At 39.2% G+C, this 18,962-nt stretch overlaps 1 protein-coding gene across 5 annotated transcripts in view; it reads left to right on the top strand.

The window, feature by feature from the left end:
* The window catches only part of STAG1 (STAG1 cohesin complex component), a 408,218-nt gene that overhangs the window by 364,767 nt on the left and 24,489 nt on the right, over positions 1-18,962 (top strand). For all 5 annotated transcript variants that reach the window (XM_058295002.2, XM_058295003.1, XM_058294999.2 and 2 more), the window contains 3 exons: positions 13,797-13,889; positions 15,859-16,033; positions 17,676-17,815. In XM_058295002.2, coding sequence (XP_058150985.1) covers positions 13,797-13,889; positions 15,859-16,033; positions 17,676-17,815 — 408 coding nt within the window. The remainder of the gene's footprint in view (positions 1-13,796; positions 13,890-15,858; positions 16,034-17,675; positions 17,816-18,962) is intronic.

Below are 18,962 nucleotides of genomic sequence, written 5' to 3'. Positions count from 1 at the left end.
CCTTGATTTTAGCTCTTCCTTCTTTTTTAATATAAGCATTTAGGACTATAAATTTCCCTTAGCACCGCCTCTGCTGCATCCCATAAGTTTTGATATTTACTGTTCTTGTTTTCATTCATTTCAAGGTATTTACTAATTTCCCTTGTAATTTCTTTTTTGACCCTCTGATTGTTAAAGAGTATGTTATTTAACTTCTGTACATTTCTGGATTTTCCAGTTCTCTGCCCTTTATTGATTTCCATCTTCATTTCACTGTGGTCAGAGAACATGCTTTGTATAATTTCAATCTTTTTAAAGTTACTGAGACTTTTTCTATGGCTCAACGTTTGGTCTATCCTGAAAAACAATCCAGGTGCACTTGAGAAGAGTGTGTATCCTGCTGTTTTGAGGTGCAGTGTTCTATATTTGTCCGTTAGGTCTAGTTCATTTATCCTGTTATTCAAGTTCTATATTTCCATATTGATCGTCTGTCAAGATATTCTGTCTAATAAGAAAAGTGATGTATTGACGTCTACAATTATTATTGTAGTGTTGGGTATTTATCCTTTCACTTTTTCTAGTGTTTGCCTCATGTATTTTGGAGCACCATGGTTAGGTGCTTAAATATTTATGATTTTATTTTCTTACTGGTGGATTGACCATTTTATGAATACATAATGCCCTTTGTCTTTTATAACAATTTTTCATTTGAAGTCTGTTTTGTCCAATGTTAGTTATAGGTATGCCAGCTCTTTTTTGGTTACTATTTTCTTGGAATATCTTTTGCTCTCCTTTTACTTACAATCTGTTTGTATCTTTAAGTCTATGGTGAATCTTTTGTAAACAACCCATAGCTGTACCATGCTTCTTTTTTTTTTTTTCTTACCCATTCTGGCAGTCTTTTCTTTTGACTGGGAAGTTTAATGCATTACCCTTCAGGTTACTCCTGTAAAGCCAGTACTTCCACTATTTTGTCCCTTGGTTTTTTGTTTTGTTTTGTTTTTAACTTATTGGCATATATCACTCACATAAACCTACATAAACAATAAGTGTACAGTATTAGTTGTGAACTTATAAAACAAACATATATAACATCATACAGGACTCTCGCACCTCACCCTACTACCAATACCTTGCATTGTTGTTAAACCTTTTTAACTTATGATTAAAGAGTATTGTCAAAATATTACTACTAACCGAAGTATTTTCTCCTAACCCCTCCATTGTTATTATTATCTTTATATCATTTATATATGAACTTACATAAACAATAAGTGTATAGTAAAAGCAAACATACATAACATCATACAGGTATCTTATACATCAACCCTCCACCAACAGCTTGCATTGTTGTGGGATTTTTTTACAAATTAGGAAAGAATATGGTCAAAATCTTACTACTAATTATAGTCCTTATCTTATATTTGGTGTATTTTTCCCGCAACCCACCCTATTATTATTGTTTAAATTTTTTTTTTAAGGCAGAAGTTATAAACTTATTAAACATTCATGCACATGTTCAGAATTACCAAACAACACCCCTCTATCAGAACACCACAGTGTGGTGGAACATTTGTTACAAATAATATAATATGATCTGATTGTTACATTTGTGTAACAATTGGCACACATTTTCCATACTGTCCCATTATCAACACAGTACATCTTTGGCATAGAGGCAAGAATATATTATTACTGCTAACCACAGTCCATAGGTCACTCCAGTTGTATCTTTCTCATTCTTCTCCACATTCCCACCACCCTGCAATAGTGATATACATTTGTCTTAGCTAACAAAAGACACTCTTGCATCTGTACCATCAACCACAGTTCTCATCCACCTCTTGGTTTACTGTGCTATTCTATTCCTAGAATATTCTCTAGCATTGTTTATTGGCATTTACATCTCTAGACTATCATTTTCAACCACATCCCCATTTATAAACTAGCTGTTACTATGTGTTAAAATCCACTCTATACATTTCCACACTTTTACAGTAAAGCTAATTAAAACTGCTACATATATTAAACATCACTAGTCCATCTCAGTCCTCCTTTTATCTTCTTTAAGAATCCACCACCTACCACCAAGGCTTGAAGATATTTTCCTACAATTTCTTCTAGAAGCTTTATGGTTATTGCTTTTATTTTTAGGTTTTTGATCCATTTTTAGTTGATTTTTGGATAAGGTGTGAGATAGGGTCCTCTTTCCTTCTTTTGGCTATGGATATCCAGTTCTTTCAGCACAGTTTGTTGAATGGACTGTTCTGCCTGACCTGTATGGGTTTGACAGGCTAGTCAAAAATCATTTGACCATACATGTGAGGGTCTGTTTCTGAACCATCAGTTTGGTTCCATTGGTCTATTGTGTCTGTCTTTATGCCAGTACCATCCTGTTTTTACCGTTATAGCTAGGTAATATAATTTAAAGTCTAGAGAGGAGAGTTCGCTTTTCCTTTTTAAGATGTTTCTGGCTATTCAGGACCCCTTACCCTTCCAAATAATTTTGATAATTGTGTTTTCAATTAAAAAAAAAATGCTGGTGGACTTTTTATTGGGATTGCATTGAATCTGTATGTCAATTTGAGTAGAATTGATAACTTTTTTTTAAATTTACTTTATTTATTTCTCTTCATTCCCCCCCCCCCCCCCCATTGTCTGCTGTGTCCACTTGCCGTGCATTCTTCTGTGTCCGCTTGCACCCTTGGTGGCACTGGGAAACTGTGTCTCTTTAGTTGTGTCATCTTGCTGCATCAGCTCTCCGTGTGTGTGGCTCCACTCCTGGGTGGGCTGCCCTTTTTTTCACGTGGGGCGGCTCTCTTTGCAGGGTGCACTCCTTGTGCGTGGCAGCTCTGCGCATGGACCAGGTTAACATACAGGCGAGGAGGCCCTGGGTATCAAACCCTGGACCCTCCCATATGGTAGACGGACACTCTATCTGTTGAGCCACGTCTGCTTCCCCGAATTGACACTTTAATGTATTTATTCTTCCAGTCTGTGAGCATGGAATGTTCTTCCAGTTATTTAGACCTTTTTTTATTTCTTTGAACATTGAGTTGCAGTTTTCTGAATACAATTGCTTTACATTGTTGGTTAAGTTTATTCCTGGCTATTTGAATTTTATATGCTGTGCTTTATTTTTATCACTCTTTGACACTTTTAGTTACTTGTACAGATATATTCTTTATTTCTAGACTCTTTTTCCGGCCTCTCTCTCCTTTCTTTTCTTTCATGCTCTAGTACACCCTTTAGAATTTTCTGAAAGTCTGGTCTGTTGGTTAGAAATTCTCTCACTTTCTGTTTATCTGTGAACATTCTAAACTCACCCTCATTATTGAAAGACAGTCTTGCTGGATATAAGATTCTTTGCTGGAAGTTTATCTCTTGTAGTAACCTTTTTGTTTTTCCCTCTCCTCTTCCTCGCCCCCCCCCCCCCCCCCGCCAGTTGTCTGCTGTGTCCATTTACTGTGTGTTCTTCTGTGTCCCCTTTAGTCAGGGGCACCCAGAATCTGTGTCTTGTTTGGTTGCGTCATCTTGCTACATCAGCTCTCCGTGTGTGCGGCACCGTACCTGGGCAGGCTGCAGTTTTTTCATGCTGGACAGCTCTCCTTATGGGGCACACTCCCTGCATGTGGGGCTCCCCAACGCAGGGGACACCCTTGCGTGTATCAGCACTGCATGTGGGCCAGCTCATCACATGGGTCAGGAGGCCCTGGGTTTGAACCTTGGACCTCCCATGTGGTAGGCAACTGCCCTAGCCATTGGGCCAAATCCGCTTCCCTCTTGTAGTATCTTAAGTATATCATACCACTGTCTTCTTGCATTCATGGTTTCTGGTGAGAAATTGGCATTTAATCTTATTGGGTATCCCTTAGATGTTATGCATTGCTTTTCTCTTGCTGTTCTCAGAATTCTCTCTTTCTCTTTGGCATTTGACGTTCTGATTAGTATGTGTCTCAGAGTTGGTCTTTTCGGATGGGGGTATGTTGTGCTTTTTGGACATGGATATCTATGTCCTTCAATAGGGTGGGGAAATTTTCTACCATGATTTCTTCAAATATTCCTCCTGCCCCTTTTCCCTTCTCTTCTCCTTCTAGAACACCCATGACACGTATGTTATCACACCTTTTGTTGTCATTTAGTTCCCCGAGACCTTGTTCAATTTTTTCCATTCTTTTCTTCATCTGTTCTTTTGTATGTTTACTTTCAGAAGCCATTTCTTCAAGCTCACCAAACCTTACCTTTCTTCTGTCTCCTCAAATCTGCTATTATATGATTACAATGTTTTTTTAATTTCATTTACTGCATCTTTTTTTTTAAGATTTATTTATTTATTTCTCTCTCCTTCCCCCCGGCCCCAGTTGTCTGTTCTCTGTGTCCATTTGCTGTGTGTTCTTCTTTGTCTGCTTCTGTTGTTGTCAGCGGCACAGGAATCTGTGTTTCTTTTTGTTGCGTCATCTTGTTATGTCAGCTCTCCATGTGTGCGGTGCCATTCCTGGGCAGGCTGAACTTTCTTTCGTGCTGGGTGGCTCTCCTTATGGGGTGCACTCCTTGCGGGTGGGGCTCCCCTATGTGGGGACACCCCTGCGTGGCATGGCACTCCTTGCGTGCATCAGCACTGCATGTGGGCCAGCTCCACACAGGTCAAGGAGGCCCGGGGTTTAAACCATGGACTTCCCATGTGGTAGACAGATGCCCTAACCACTGGGCCAAGTCTGCTTCCCTACTGCACCTTTCATTTCCATAAGATCTGCTATTTTACTATGTATGCTTTCAAATTCTTTTTTGTGCTCATCCATTGCCTTCTTAATATCCTTAATCTCTTTAGCCATCTCACAGAATGTATTAAGGAGGTTTGTTTGCACATCTATGATTAGTTGTCTCAACTCCTTTGTGTCATCTGGAGGCTTATCTTGTTCCTTTAACTGGGCCATATCTTCCTGTTTCTTGGTGTGGATTGTAATTTTTTGTTGGTGTCTTGGCATCTGGCTTACTAGAGTATTTATTCTGAGTGCAGTTTTTCTCTTTAGTTTAGGACTTCTTGCCCTTTCTCCCTTGCTGGTTGTGCAGTAGCAACCAAGGATGTAGTTGGTGCTCTAAGTGGTGGAGGCTCAGCCTGTCCTCATTACCCCAAATACTGGTGAAGCTTTTCCCAACTTTCTCCTTAGCCAGAGGTTGGGACAGAGCCACAAGTATGTGAAATAATCCAAGTCCTGCAGGCCTAGACTCTAGTTGCCCAGAGAGCCTGAAGAAGTTTCACATCCCATTCTCCCCTGCCTGGGTCAGGGATGGAGCTACAGGTGTGAGCAGCAATCTATGCAGTATGGGTCCAAGATTACCACAGTTGCTCTGGTAGACTTCCGATTATTCAGTCTGTGCCAGCCAATTGTACATGCAGTTACCTGGATAGGCTGGTGCAGGGCCCACCAGCCTCCTGTCTGCCAGAGGCAGGGCTGGAGCCTAGGCTAAGGCTGAAGGCCGATCTAGGTGAAATAAACCGGTTCCTACCATCACTGTGATTTTCGGTCAACCTGGCTTCCCCGCATGGTGGGGATGGAGTCAAAATGGCAGCCACCGGCCTCTTTCTGACATGGACAGGTTCAAACTTTAGCTGTTCTTAGGGTTATACTCTAGCCAGCTGAATCTACCAATCAGTAGCTGGAATTGGTGACCATCTCCTCCTCCCCTTTTTTTGGGTAATGGAGCTTCAAATTCAAGCCACAGAACAGCTCCTGAGGCAGCTTGCACTGCCAAAGTAGGACAGTCATGGCTTGGCCAGAAATTTCCTGAAGAGGCTGGCACAGGTTCCCCCAGGTTCCTCCCAGCTGGAGGTGGGTCTTGAGTTTAGGCTAGACGTGCAGTCTGGCCTGGATGGAAAGAAGCCAGTCCCTACCAGCCCTGTGATCTCAGTGCACCCCACTTCCCTTTGTGCCAGGCATGGAGTTAAGATGGTGGTCACCAGCCTCTTTCTGACTTGGATGGGCTCAAACTTTAGCTGTTCTTAGGATTATAGTTTAGCCCGCTGAATTTACTCTTCAGTAGCTGAAGTGGTGCCCAACCGTCTCTTCTTTCCCCATTCGTGGAAATTGGAGCTTTCAGTTCCAGCCACGGAACAGCTCCCAAGGCAGCTTGTGCCTGCAGTAGAGGATGGGAACCAGCCTCCGTGGCATAGAGCACTCTGCTTACGAGTCTTCTCTGCAAATGGGCAGTCTTCTCCTTCCATACCTTCAAGGATGTTGCAGGATGCTCTTCTGGTCTCCTGGAGCCCCCAAACAGGTGCTTCAGCTACTTCCAGGTAGCTCTGGGTGTTTACTAACTGCCCTGTACCAGGAGCTGACTCTAGGAGCTCCTTACTCCACCACCATCTTGCTGGTTGTCTCTGTCCTTTGGTTTTTACATGTCATATCTTTTCTCTCTCTCTCTCTCTCTCTCTCTTTTCCTTTATTGCAACCTCCCTTTCTATATACTTGATTTTTTGGTAATGTATCTGATCCCTTTCTCATTTCTATTTCTTCTTGTTCTTAAACTACTTCCTTTGTTGTTTCCCTGGGGGGCCTGTATTACACAGCTTACATTCCTAACCTACTAATTTGAAAAAATACCAAAACAGTTTCAGTAGCATATGCTTTCCCTTCTCCCATATCCCTCTGTTTCCCCTCTTTATGTTGTTTTCATCCCTCATTTCCTCTTTGTATTTTGCATGTACATTATCAGGAAGTAAGCCTTTTTATTGTTCATTGTGTTCTTACGCTTATAAGAATTAAAGAACAGTGTTGTATACTGAGGATAAAGTACTACTGAGTTTTGCATTTACCATTTTATTTATCTTTACTGAAGATCTTCATTTCTTCACATTACTCCAATCTCTCCTATTTCTTTCAACCTGCAATACTCCCTTTAGTAATTCTTCTAGGGCAGATCTGTGATTCACAAACTCTCTCATTTTCTGTTCATCTGTTTAATTTAAACTCTTCCTCTTTTTGAAGGACAGTTTTGCCAGATAAATTTTGACTGGCACTTTTTCTCTTTCATTACCTTAAATATTAATCACACTGCTGCCTTCTTGCCTCTGTGGTTTCTGATGAGAAATCAGCATTTAGTCTTATTGAGAATCCCTTGTATGTGACTAATCTCTTTTCTTTTGCTGCTTTCAGAATTCTGTCATTATCTTCACATTTGACATCTGATTAATATGGTCTTGAAGTAGGTCTATTGAGGTGTATTCCGTTTAGAGTATGTTGTGTTTCTTTGACCTGTTCATTTATGCCTTTAATAAGAGTTGGGAAATTTGCAACGATTATTTTCTCACATATTATTTCTGCCCCTTTTCCCTTCTCATTCTGGGACACCCATGATTCATTTGTTTGTATGCTTCAAGCTGTCCCTCAAATTCATGAGATACTGCCCAATTATTTCTCTTTTCTCTATCTCTCCTTCTGGCTGCATGATTTTGATTCTCCTGTCTTCTTGTTCACTGATTCTTTCTTCTGTCTGTTCACATTTTTCTTTATTCCTTTTTAAGGAGGTACTAGGGATTGAACCCGGGATCTCATACATTGGTAAGCAGGCACTCAACCAACTGAGCTACACCTGCTCCCCTCCTCTAGTGTATTTTACCTTAATTAATTAATTAATTAATTTTCCCCACACACCCCCCCTTGCAGCTTGCTTGCTGTCTGCTCTCTGTCCGTTCTCTGCACACTCTTTTGTGTTTTTGCTTGTCTCCCTTTTTGTTGCATCACCTTGCTGAGTCAGCTCTCTGTGGTGCTTGCAGGCTGGGCGACACTCTGCAGGGGCCAAGGCCAGTGTCTCTCTGCAGTGTGTGGGCGAGCCTGCCTTCACAAGGAGGCCCTCAGATGTGAACCCAGGACCTCCCTTATGGTAGATGGGAGCCCAACTGGTTGAGCCACAGCCACTTCCCTTTAACTTAAGTTCATTTTATTTTCTTTTTTGAGGTACCTGGTCCAAGCATTGGATGGGATTTTCTATGTGGGAAGTCTGTACTTAACCACTGAACCACGGGAAGCGGATGTGGCTCAACTATTAGAGTGTCCACCTACCATATAGGAGGCAGTCCAGAGTTCAAACCCATGGCCTCCTGGCCCATGTGGTGAGCTGGCCCATGTGCAGAGCTGACACACAAGGAGTACTTCACTACACAGGGTTGTCCCCTGTGTAGGGGAGTCCTACGTGCAAGGAGTGCACCCTGTAAGGAGAGCCGCCTCGCGCGAAAAAAGCACAGCCCACCCAGGAGTGGTGCCGCACGCACAGAGAGCTGATGCAGCAAGATGACACAACAAAAAAGAGACACAGATTCCCAGTGCCACCAAGAATGAAAGTGGACACAGAAGAGCACACAGCAAATGGACACAGAACAGACAATGAGGGGGTGGAGGAACGGGAGAAAAATAAATAATCTTTAAAAAAACAAAAACAAAAAAACACTAAGCCACATCAGCTCCCCTGAGTTGGTTTTTTCATTTGTTTGCTTGTTTGTTCTTTTGTTTTGGGGAGGCTCCAGGGTCTGCCCCCCACTCTAGTGTATTTTTAATCACCATGATTGTACCTTTCATCTACATAATTTGTAATGTTTCTTTTCAGCCTTTCAAATTCCTCTCCATGCTCACATTGTCTTACTTTCCTTCTTCTCTATATCCATATTTTCCTTCATCTCCTTCTGTTGGTTTAGATTTTTGAACAAATTCTGTGTCTCCACTGAAGTTTTAATGTTTACCCTTGACTATGCCATATCTTCCTTTTTCTTAGTATAGCTTTTAATGTTTTGCTGATGTCTGGATATCTGATTATTTGATATGTTAACTCTGAAAGTCAGTTTCTCCCCCTTATCTTGGGTTTTATTGTTTATTGGCTTTGTGTTAAATTCTTTGCCACTTGGTCCAACTTACTCTTGACCTTTAGAGTAGCCCATGTTTATATCAGATTTTGTCATCTCTCCTTCATTTGATTCTTGCCCTGGATATGCAGTGAAATTTTTAAAATTGTACATTTTGTGCAATTCTTTCACCTCCAGGAGAAAGCTTCCTTTCCTCTCTTCCTTCTCTGAGATTCTCATTGTTTTTGTGCAGAATTTTCTTCCTAGCTCCTATTGTTTGTTTAAGTTTTTCTTACTCTGTGACTTTATGTTCCTTTTTCCTTAAACTTTTCAGTCTGGGACCTGTCCTGTCTTATAGCAGTTCAGTTGTCCCCCTTTCTTTTTTTCTGTGAGGTTTTTCTTCTTCCAGTTTCTTTTCCATTAAGATATCTCACCCCCAGAGACCTAGAAGGCATCAGTCTAGAACTATGGGTCAGTCCAAAAGGCCTGCTTTGTGTTTAAGTCATCCAGCCAACAAAGACTAGACTGTGTGTGTGTACCTTCTGCCAACAGTTCTGCTGTCATTTTCCTCCCCTCACTCCCCCCTTTTTTTTTTTTATAGATTTATTTATTTATTTCTCTCCCCTTCCCCCCACCCCGGTTGTCTGTTCTCAGTGTCTGTTTGCTGCATCTTCTTTTGTCCGCTTCTGTTGTTGTCAGTGGCACAAGAATCTGTGTTTCTTTTTGTTGCATCATCTTGTGTCAGCTCTCCGTGTGTGCGGTGCCATTCCTGGGCAGGCTGCACTTTCTTTCGCGCTGGGCGGCTCTCATTACGGGGTGCACTCCTTGCGCATGGGGCTCCCCTACACGGGGGACCCCCCTGCATGGCACGGCACTCCTTGCGAGTATCAGTGCATGGACCAGCTGCACACAGGTCAAAGAGGCCCGGGGTTTGACCGCGGACCTCCCATGTGGTAGACGGACACCCTAACCACTGGGCCAAGTCCACCGCCTCACCGCAGCACTCCTCAGCTGCTTCGGTCTCAGCCTGGGTTTCTGTAGACCTTGGGTACCCTTGTCTGGATATGAATGAGGTTATAACTCACTGCTGTGAGTACCTCCACAGTCTATATCCTCGCCAGGGGGTTCTGTGATACTGCTAAGGTGCATGGGACCAAGGGAGGTGGAGGGGTCCAAACTGACAGGTCCAGAACTGAAATCTCCTACCCGATCTTGGAGATTATTTTTGTCTTTCTTTGATTCAGCATTTGCGGAGTCCTTTTCCAGTCTCTTTCATCCTCTAGAATTCCAAGCAAGTGGGCTTTGTCCTTTTATTAATTGACAAATTCTTTTTTTTTTTTTTTTTAGGAGGTACCAGGGATTGAACCCAGGACCTCATATATGGGAAGCAGGGGCTCAACCCCTGAGCTGCATCCACTCCCCAATGAGAGTTGGGCTTTTTTGGTTTTTGTTTTGCTTTTAGGATGTACTGGGGATCAAAACCAGGACCTTGTATATGAGAAGCAGGGGCTCAACCACTTGAGCTACATCTGCTCCCTGGTATTGATTCTTAGGGGAGACTTTTCCAAGGGCTCTCCTGTGTCACCACATTGATGATGTCCATGTATATGGTTTTTAAAGTATCACTATTTAGGATGTGAAGCTCTCAAAAAGGAATAAATGCTGTCATCTGTGATTAACAGAAAGTCTTAAAAATGGTGGTTTGAATGTTTTTAAAGTTTCTACGTTAGCCATTATTTATGTAATTATACTTCATTATTATTTTGATTATCAACATTATGGTGAATCATCTGCATGTGTCTTGCTCACTATTCATTGAAAATATGAGCTCTAATATCAGACAGTTTTATATTGCTAAGCTGCTCAAAGCAGATACATGAAATGTGTTGCCTTTAACAATAGGAATTTATTAGCTTACAAGTTTATAGTTTTTAGCCTGAGAAAAATATCCAAATCAAGGCACCATCAAGCGATACTTTCTTCCTAAAGACCAGCTGCCAGCAATCCAGGATGACTATGTCATGTGGCAAAGCACAGGCGGCACCTGCTGGTTTCTCCCTTCTCTTCCATGCTTCCTAGCTTTCAGCTTCTTGCTTCTGTGGCTTTCTCTCTCTTTGTCTGAATTTCATTCTCTTATGAAAGTCTCCAGTAGGAGGATTAAGACCCACCCTGGGCCACACCTTAACTGAAGTAGCCTTATCAAAAGATCTTACAGATAATAGGTTTATATCTAGAGGAATGGATTAGGTTTAAGAATATGATCTTCTGGGATACGTACAGTTTCAAAACACCACATACCACCCTTTGGACCTCAAACTACATGTTCTTTCCACATATAAATACATTCATTCCATCAGAATGTCTCAAAAGCCTTAAATCATTTCAGTGATAAACTCTCATCATAGGTGTGCTCTGTCCTAGGGCACAGTTCCACTCTGATTGTGGACCTGTGAAACCTAGAGAACAAATTATCTGCTTCATTTATACAAAAGAGGAAAGTCATAGGATAAGCATTTCCATTCCCATGGGTAGAAATTAGAAGAAAAATAGGGGTCATGGGTCCCAAACAACTCCCAAACCCTGTAGAGCATACTCTTTTAGATTTCAGGATCTGATAGTCCTCTATAGAACGATGTTTTCTCCTCCAGGCTTGACCAAGTGGCAGGCGCACCCTTGTAAGTGCTTGTGCAGTGGTTATGCTCTTCTCTAATGCTGAGATGAAGACTTCAAAATCTTCAGGCATGGGGTGATGGCCAGGCTCTTGGCTGCACCCTCTTTAAGCATCAGGCTGGCAGCCAGACTCTAGGCTCCACCCTCGACATGCATTGGGTGGCCACTAGGCTCTACACAATCCCCCAGGCATCTTGAGAAAATTGGGGTGGCAACACTCTTCCTGAGCAGAAGGACAGTAGGCCTGCCCTTTCTATGCTTCAGGGCATACTCATCCTTCCCACATACATGGGTAGGTCTGAATCTTGACCCAAGAAGATATCTTTGATTCAGGCCTCAAATTCCATGGTACTGCTCGCAAAATGCTTTTTCCTTCAGTCTTTCTCTTTTAATCCAGGTTGGCAGTAGTTCATTTCATATAGCTCTCACACACACACACAAATGTTGGTTTCACATGTGTTACACAGGGGTCCTTACTGTCAGACAAAAGAACTTTCCACAGATCCTTTCTGGATAACTGCAATTCCAATCCTGACATGCATTGAAATGGCTGACTGGTTCCAGATTCAGTTAAACCCTCATATGGAGCCCTATTCTTTGGGGACTTGCTTTCCAGAAGCTCAGAATTTCCAGAGCATCAATTTTTTGGTTTCTTTGTGCCCAGGAGTCTAGCTCTCAACTTAACCTTTTCCTCTTGAATTTAACTGTAAGCTGCAAGGAGAAACTAGGAAGCACTTTCCACATTTAGTTTGGAAACTCCTCGGATAAATATCCAAACTTGTCACTTTCAAATTCTCCTTTACATCCAGCATCAAAGCTCAATTTTACTAAGTTCTCTGCCACTTTAAAACAAGAGTCAACTTTCTTCCAGTTTGCACTGACCAGTTTTTATCAGTTCTGTCTAAGACCTCATTGGAAGTACCTTTAGCATCTGTATTTCTACTAGCAGTCTCTTCAAAGCAATCTAAACCTTTTCTGTCAAGCACATAATAGTTCTTCCCACCTCTACTCATTACCCAATCAGAAAGCCTTCTTAACAGTTTTGGTATTTGCAGTAGAAGCACTCTACTTTCCTAGTTTGCTAAGCTGCTCAAAGCAGATGCCATCAAATGCATTGGCTTTCACAATTGGAATTTATTAGCTTGCAAATTTCGTTTTTATTTCAAGAAAAATGTCCAGATCAAGGCATCATCAGGTACTGCTTTCTTCCCAAAGACTGGCTGCCAGCAATCATGGACTCTTCTGTCACATGGCAAGACACTTGGTGGCATCTGCTGGTCTCTCCCCTCCCTTCTACCTTTCCTTGCTTTCAGCTTCTTGCTTCTGTGGCTTTCTCTTTCTTTGTCTGAATTTCATTCTCTTGTAAAGGTCCCCATTATGAGGATTAAGACCCACCCTGGGCTATGCCTTAACTGAAGTAGCCTTATCAAAAGGTCTTAGAAACAACAGGTTTGTGCCTACAGGAATGTATTAGGTTTAAGAACGTGATTTTTCTGGGGTACAGTTTGAAACCACCACAGACAATCCTGGATTCAAATCCTTGGTGATAATGACTATTTCTCAGTATCAATATAAAGCTTAAACTATATAACAGTGTAAGCTTTCACAGTGCTTTACACATTATCGATGTTTGATAAATTTAAGTTTTCTTTCATACTTTTCAAACGTTGTTCCATGTGAATATCATGTGGCCATCTTAAGTCCTCTTTACCCATCCAGTGTTAGATTAAAGCCCGTAAAGATTCCTCCAACTCAACTCTCTCTACTAAGAGTTAATAGAAAAAATTTAGCATTGAATTACTCTCTAATTGGTCTAGGTCCCTGCTAGAATGTTAACCCTTTGAGGGCACTGGACACTATCGTAAACTTGTCTTTTTCCCGACATTTCACAGAGTACCAAGAAAATGGGAGAAGTTCAGTATGCATTTGTTGCTTAATTGATTCCCCCACACACACACTTTTTCACTCTGCTGTTGTGCTCCCCTACCTTACTTTCAGCTAGTATGTGTTACAGGAATGACAGACAATTTTAATATCAGCTTAAGTAAACCATGTTTATAAAGGAAAATCTGTTGGGGTTAGTTGTACAATGCATTCCATAGTTAAATTTAATGTTTGGGTTTATCAGTTTCACTGTCCCTTCCATTAGTACCGATATCTAGTAAATGACTATGATTTGACGCCCAATAATAAATGTGGATTATGAATTTCCTTAACAGTAAATCACTTTGGCTCTTTTCCATGTATCATTTCTTCTGGGTTAATTTTCTCAGATACTGTGATTCATGCTTGCTAATTTAAATATGTCTTACAGGAGGATTTGTTGGTATTGAGGAAAACAGTGAAATCCTTTCTGGCTGTTTGCCAGCAGTGCCTATCTAATGTTAATACTCCAGTGAAGGAACAGGTAAGAGATTATCAGTGAACTCTTTTTTTATTACTTTTTTATTTTTATTTTTAACCTCTCTACACTACCACTTCCACACTTATGGATTGGTAGTATTATACTTACTATAATGTGTTGCCATCAACTCTATCCATTTCCACACAATTACAATCCACTTTCAGTGAAGAACTCTTGATTAAAAAAAAAAAAAACTCAATTGCATTGGAAAACAGTAAGAAGGTATCATTTTTAATGGTTGTAGCCAGCATACAGGTCCATTCCTAACATTTATGAAACCTGCGACAAAAATCTAGATGTCTGAATGTTTAACTCAAAAAGCAAGTTAACAAACCCTTGTCTAAAGTCTGTTCTAGCCTTTTATCTTGACAAATAATATTCGCATAATGACCTGGAAGGGTAGGTTGAAATTTACAGTTCTTGACTTCTAAGAATTCTATGCTGTAAGAGCTGACCCCAGGCCTGCACTCTTATCTTTTCCCCCACCAGTAAGAGAGCTTCTCACGCATGCCTGTGAACACTTCAGCCCACGTGTCCAAACTCTTGTCAACACCACTCTTACAGAGATGGGGGTACAAGCAGACATATCCTTTGGTCAGATAGACTCCTCACCATTTGTGAGAGGAGCATAGCCAAAAGGGGGTCAGAGTGAGTTCCAAGTGATTTTGTAAACGATTGAAATGATTTTGTAAATTATTTAATTATAAGAAAGTGTTATTCTAGTAGAGAGTACTTTTGTATAAAGCCCAGTGTGCCTTTTCCATACTGTTTCTTATTATGTTGGGCTAGAAAGATTCTAAGTAAAGGGCACAGTAGTATTTATCCTTTGCCATTTCTTTTTCTTACAAATAGGTTTTTACAGGACTCTATGAGTTTTAGCATTTAACTTAAAAAATGGGAATAGAGATTGTCTTCCCTAAGCTTTATTCTCTCAACCTTCCAAACCCCACCACTACTTAGCTCTGTGGCCATTTGAACCAAAAATTCTCTGTTTCTGCATCAACATTGCTTAGTGATTTCAAAAATTATGGCCAAGATAAAAAATACTCCCCTGGGTTCTCTTTATGTTTCCCTTTTTTCAAGTGACTAAATATTTTCATTTATTTTATGGTTGTGCAGTCAGGGCATGAACTGCCAGGATTCTTGCTGAAAGTGGACAGCCAGCTATTCAGCCATCACAAATGCATCCCAAACTGTATTTTCCCATAGAAATCAATTTTTAAAGGAGGGTGAGTGAATTGCATTGAAGACCTAGAGTCCTCAATTATCCCATAATAAAATCTTTCCATTTTAGTAAACTTGAGGACCCAAGTTTATTTTACCTAATCTATTAAACAGGACAAATATTGAATGTAACTATAATAATTTATCTTCATAAGAATATATTCAGAGTTTCCCTTATGTGATTATATTTATTGGGAGACTTTTATATTACTGGTTTTTTTAAGTAAATGGTCTTGAATTCTATTCTAAACCTATTGAAAATAAAGATTGGTTTGTTTTTTCATATTAGACTTCTTTTTTAAAGAAAATTCAGAATAGCTTACAAGTTAGAAAACCTGTTACACTGTTGAACTATGTGGTTTGTCTTCAGACATGCTAATTTTTGTCAAGCAGTATATAATTTATTTCTAACCTCTGTCAGAATCTGTCAATTTTGCATTTCCAGAGATTCATTTAACTTACTTTTTTAAAGTTCAAGTCAGAATCTCTTAATAAACTGCTTTTGAGTTAATAACAGCCAAGGAAAAGAAATAAATTATATTTGAAGGGAAAACATCTTAAATATGACTAATGTTTAATGAGTAAAAGGTCATTTTATTAAGTTTGTTTGATAAAACTAAGTAATTTGAATTTAAATACTTAAAATTCTTACTACAGTACTCCTATTGAACCATTATTTAATTTAGTGTGTTTTCATTTTTTTATAGTTGTAGCCATATTTTACTGATGAGTTCCCTTTGTATTCCAGGCTTTCATGTTGCTCTGCGACCTTCTGATGATTTTTAGTCATCAGTTAATGACAGGTGGCAGGGAGGGCCTTCAGCCTTTGGTGTTTAATCCAGATACTGGACTTCAGTCTGAACTCCTCAGTTTTGTGATGGATCACGTTTTCATTGACCAAGATGAGGAGAACCAGAGCATGGGTATTTGTAGCTATCATCTTCTCAATATTGATCTTGTTTTACCAATCCCAAAAGATGTGAGAAAAAAAAATTCATGTTCAATCCTTTAAGCTGGGATTTTTCTCTTTTAAAAAAGTAATAAAAATACATTCATGTGGTTCAAAAACCAATAAGAATAAAAATGTACATAGTGAATCTTCCTCTAACATTGTGCCTAAGAGATCTTTCCATGTCACTAAATGGAAAGTGTCCTTATTGTTTTTCTAACCACTGCACAGTATTTCATTATATGGACATAGCATCATTTTTATAATCCATCTTATATTAATTTACATTTAGCTAGTTCTGACTGTCTGCTGTTATAAACTGTGCTATGATGAATAAGTCTATATATCTGTCATTTCCCATATGTGCAAGTGTAGATGTAGGATACATATTGTTCCTAATTAAAACTGCATCCAAGTTCACAATTTTTCTAAAGGAAAGCATCCAGGCTCTGTTCCTGACAGATCATCATATATATTACTTAAATGAGCAAAATATAACTATACAGTATTAAATGATCAAACCTAACCAGTCAAAATTGTACAGAGCATGCAGAATGATAACTTGGCAAAATTAGACTGAATTGCTAATGTTTAGTTGTAAATAAGTGTTTTTTAGAATAGTTTTTTGTATGTGAAATAGATGATTTAAGCACTATAAAATAATGTAAGAGGCATATCTGATCCATAGAACATTTTTAAAAATACTAAACTGTAAAGAGGTAAAGTTTACTAGCTACTTGTCTGAAACAAAATAAAGAATACCAGCTTCTCTAAGCATTGATACTTCATAACAAGACCAGTTAGTAGAAAGGAAATAAAGAGGTTGAGAATAAACTATTTTATGAAGAAAGAAGGCTTTCCCAAAATAAGGCAGGCCAGGACATGAGAGGCTCTGTACGTAGAGGCAGAGCCTGAAATATGTTAATTTCCATCCTCTGGAGCCTTGTAAGGAAATTTTTCCTAGGATTAGAAATAGACAAACCAGTGGCATATAAAACTAAAAAGTTTGAGGAAGAAGAACACTACATGTTTTGAAAGTATTTGATAGATCTTTTTGTTTAGTTTTGTTTTAAATGTATATATACCCCAAAACATGGTTTGCAAGATATATTTTATTTCTCAGGTGATAAGGTAATCATGTTCAGGAAGAACTGAAAATAACTCCCATATATTTCCATTTCTCAACAAATACTTCCTGAAAGAAAACTTTTTCCCTATATCTTGACATTTTCCAGAATGTTTTTCTGTGTGGGAATATGTTAGCACATAAGGAATATTGAAAATAAGATAGCATTTTTAAGGTAAATTGACCACTTCACAGTATTTATGACTAAAGGTATCAGTAAAATATCTTAATACATAATTTGCTTATCTTACCCAATCTTTGCTATTGATAGTCTCTTAAAAGATAGAAATCTTGGTGCCTACTAAATGTTTAATGTTTGAATATAGCACACTAAAATATTCAGTATATTTACTAACATTTTTCATCCCTTCTAAAACTAAATTGTTCGTATTTGTGAAGTTAATATTAAGCTGATTTTTATTTACACAGACTATCTACTTTACTTTGGATAAAGGGTCAAATTTATAACCATTCTCTTTTCTATGGTTAGAGGGTGATGAAGAAGATGAAGCTAATAAAATTGAGGCCTTACATAAAAGAAGGAATCTACTTGCTGCCTTCAGCAAACTTATCATTTATGATATTGTTGACATGCACGCAGCTGCAGACATCTTCAAACACTACATGAAGGTACAGTTTCTTTTTTTTTTTTCTTCCATGTAAATGACAGAAATTTACAATTAAAATGAAAGGATCATAACAAAACTAAAATTGACAAATTTCTCCTCTGTATTGTTGATGATTTTCTGATAAGAGTTTCCCCCTTCTATATAAATATAATCTTTAAAATTTTTATTTATTTATTTGGAGATACTGGGGATTGAACCTGGGACCTCATTTGTGGGAAGCAGGTGCTCAACCACTGAGCTCCCCATAAGTATAGACTTTGTATCAGTCTGTACCATTATATCACTTCCATAGCATAGGAATTTCCTAGCATTTACATGAAAGAACACCTTATTTTCATGAAACCATGGGCTGTCTATATCAACATGAAATAAAACTAATCCCTCTTCCTTACAACATCTCTTAGATATTTTTATAGATGTGCCTATATACCATGCCCTCTGCCAGAACTGAAATTACAAAGATTTTTTTTTAATCTCTTGCCCTAAAGTCTAAACCTGAAGATAATCAAAATAGACAATTACACTGTATAATTTTAAAAGAGCTATTATAGGGGCTTCTAGAAATATGTAAAAGATAGCCCTCTCTTAGGAAAGTTTAATGATAGCTTCTCAGAAGTGACTTCTGAACAAAGTCTTGAGAGGGTAAGCACAAATTAGACAAGCAAAGAACTAGTGGGAGAACTTTGCAGGCAGATGGAAATTTAGTTACAAAGACAGAAAGGAATATGAATTGTTTGTGGGGAGGGCAAGCAATCTGATATAGCAACATGGGTTACTTATGAGAATGGAGCCAGAAATAAGATTTAAAGACGTTGACAGGTCAGACCTTATTATGCTATGCTGAGAAGTTTGGATTTTACCCTGAGGGAGGTACGAAGATGTGGAAGAATTTTTTAAGTTTCTTCAGTCATTTCTCAATATTTTATGACAGTATTTTAATAGACATTCACCACTTGGCTATTCTCTTTTCCATAAGCTCCATTTTCTACATGGCCGTCTAAAAAAGAAGTGCTCAGAATTGTTCATGGTGTCGTCTGACAGACAAATAGGAGTGGAAGGCTTCTCAGTTTACATGTATTTGCCTTGTTCTCATGTCAGAGAAAGTGTTCTATTTTGCCTATTTTCAGAACTTTGTGCGTGCTATTGAT

The sequence above is a fragment of the Dasypus novemcinctus genome, chromosome 4 (genome assembly GCF_030445035.2).
Source record: "Dasypus novemcinctus isolate mDasNov1 chromosome 4, mDasNov1.1.hap2, whole genome shotgun sequence".
In the NCBI taxonomy this organism is placed as follows: Eukaryota; Metazoa; Chordata; class Mammalia; order Cingulata; family Dasypodidae; genus Dasypus; species Dasypus novemcinctus.
Note: the sequence above shows the minus strand (reverse complement) of the source record. Positions and strands in the feature narration are given on the sequence as shown.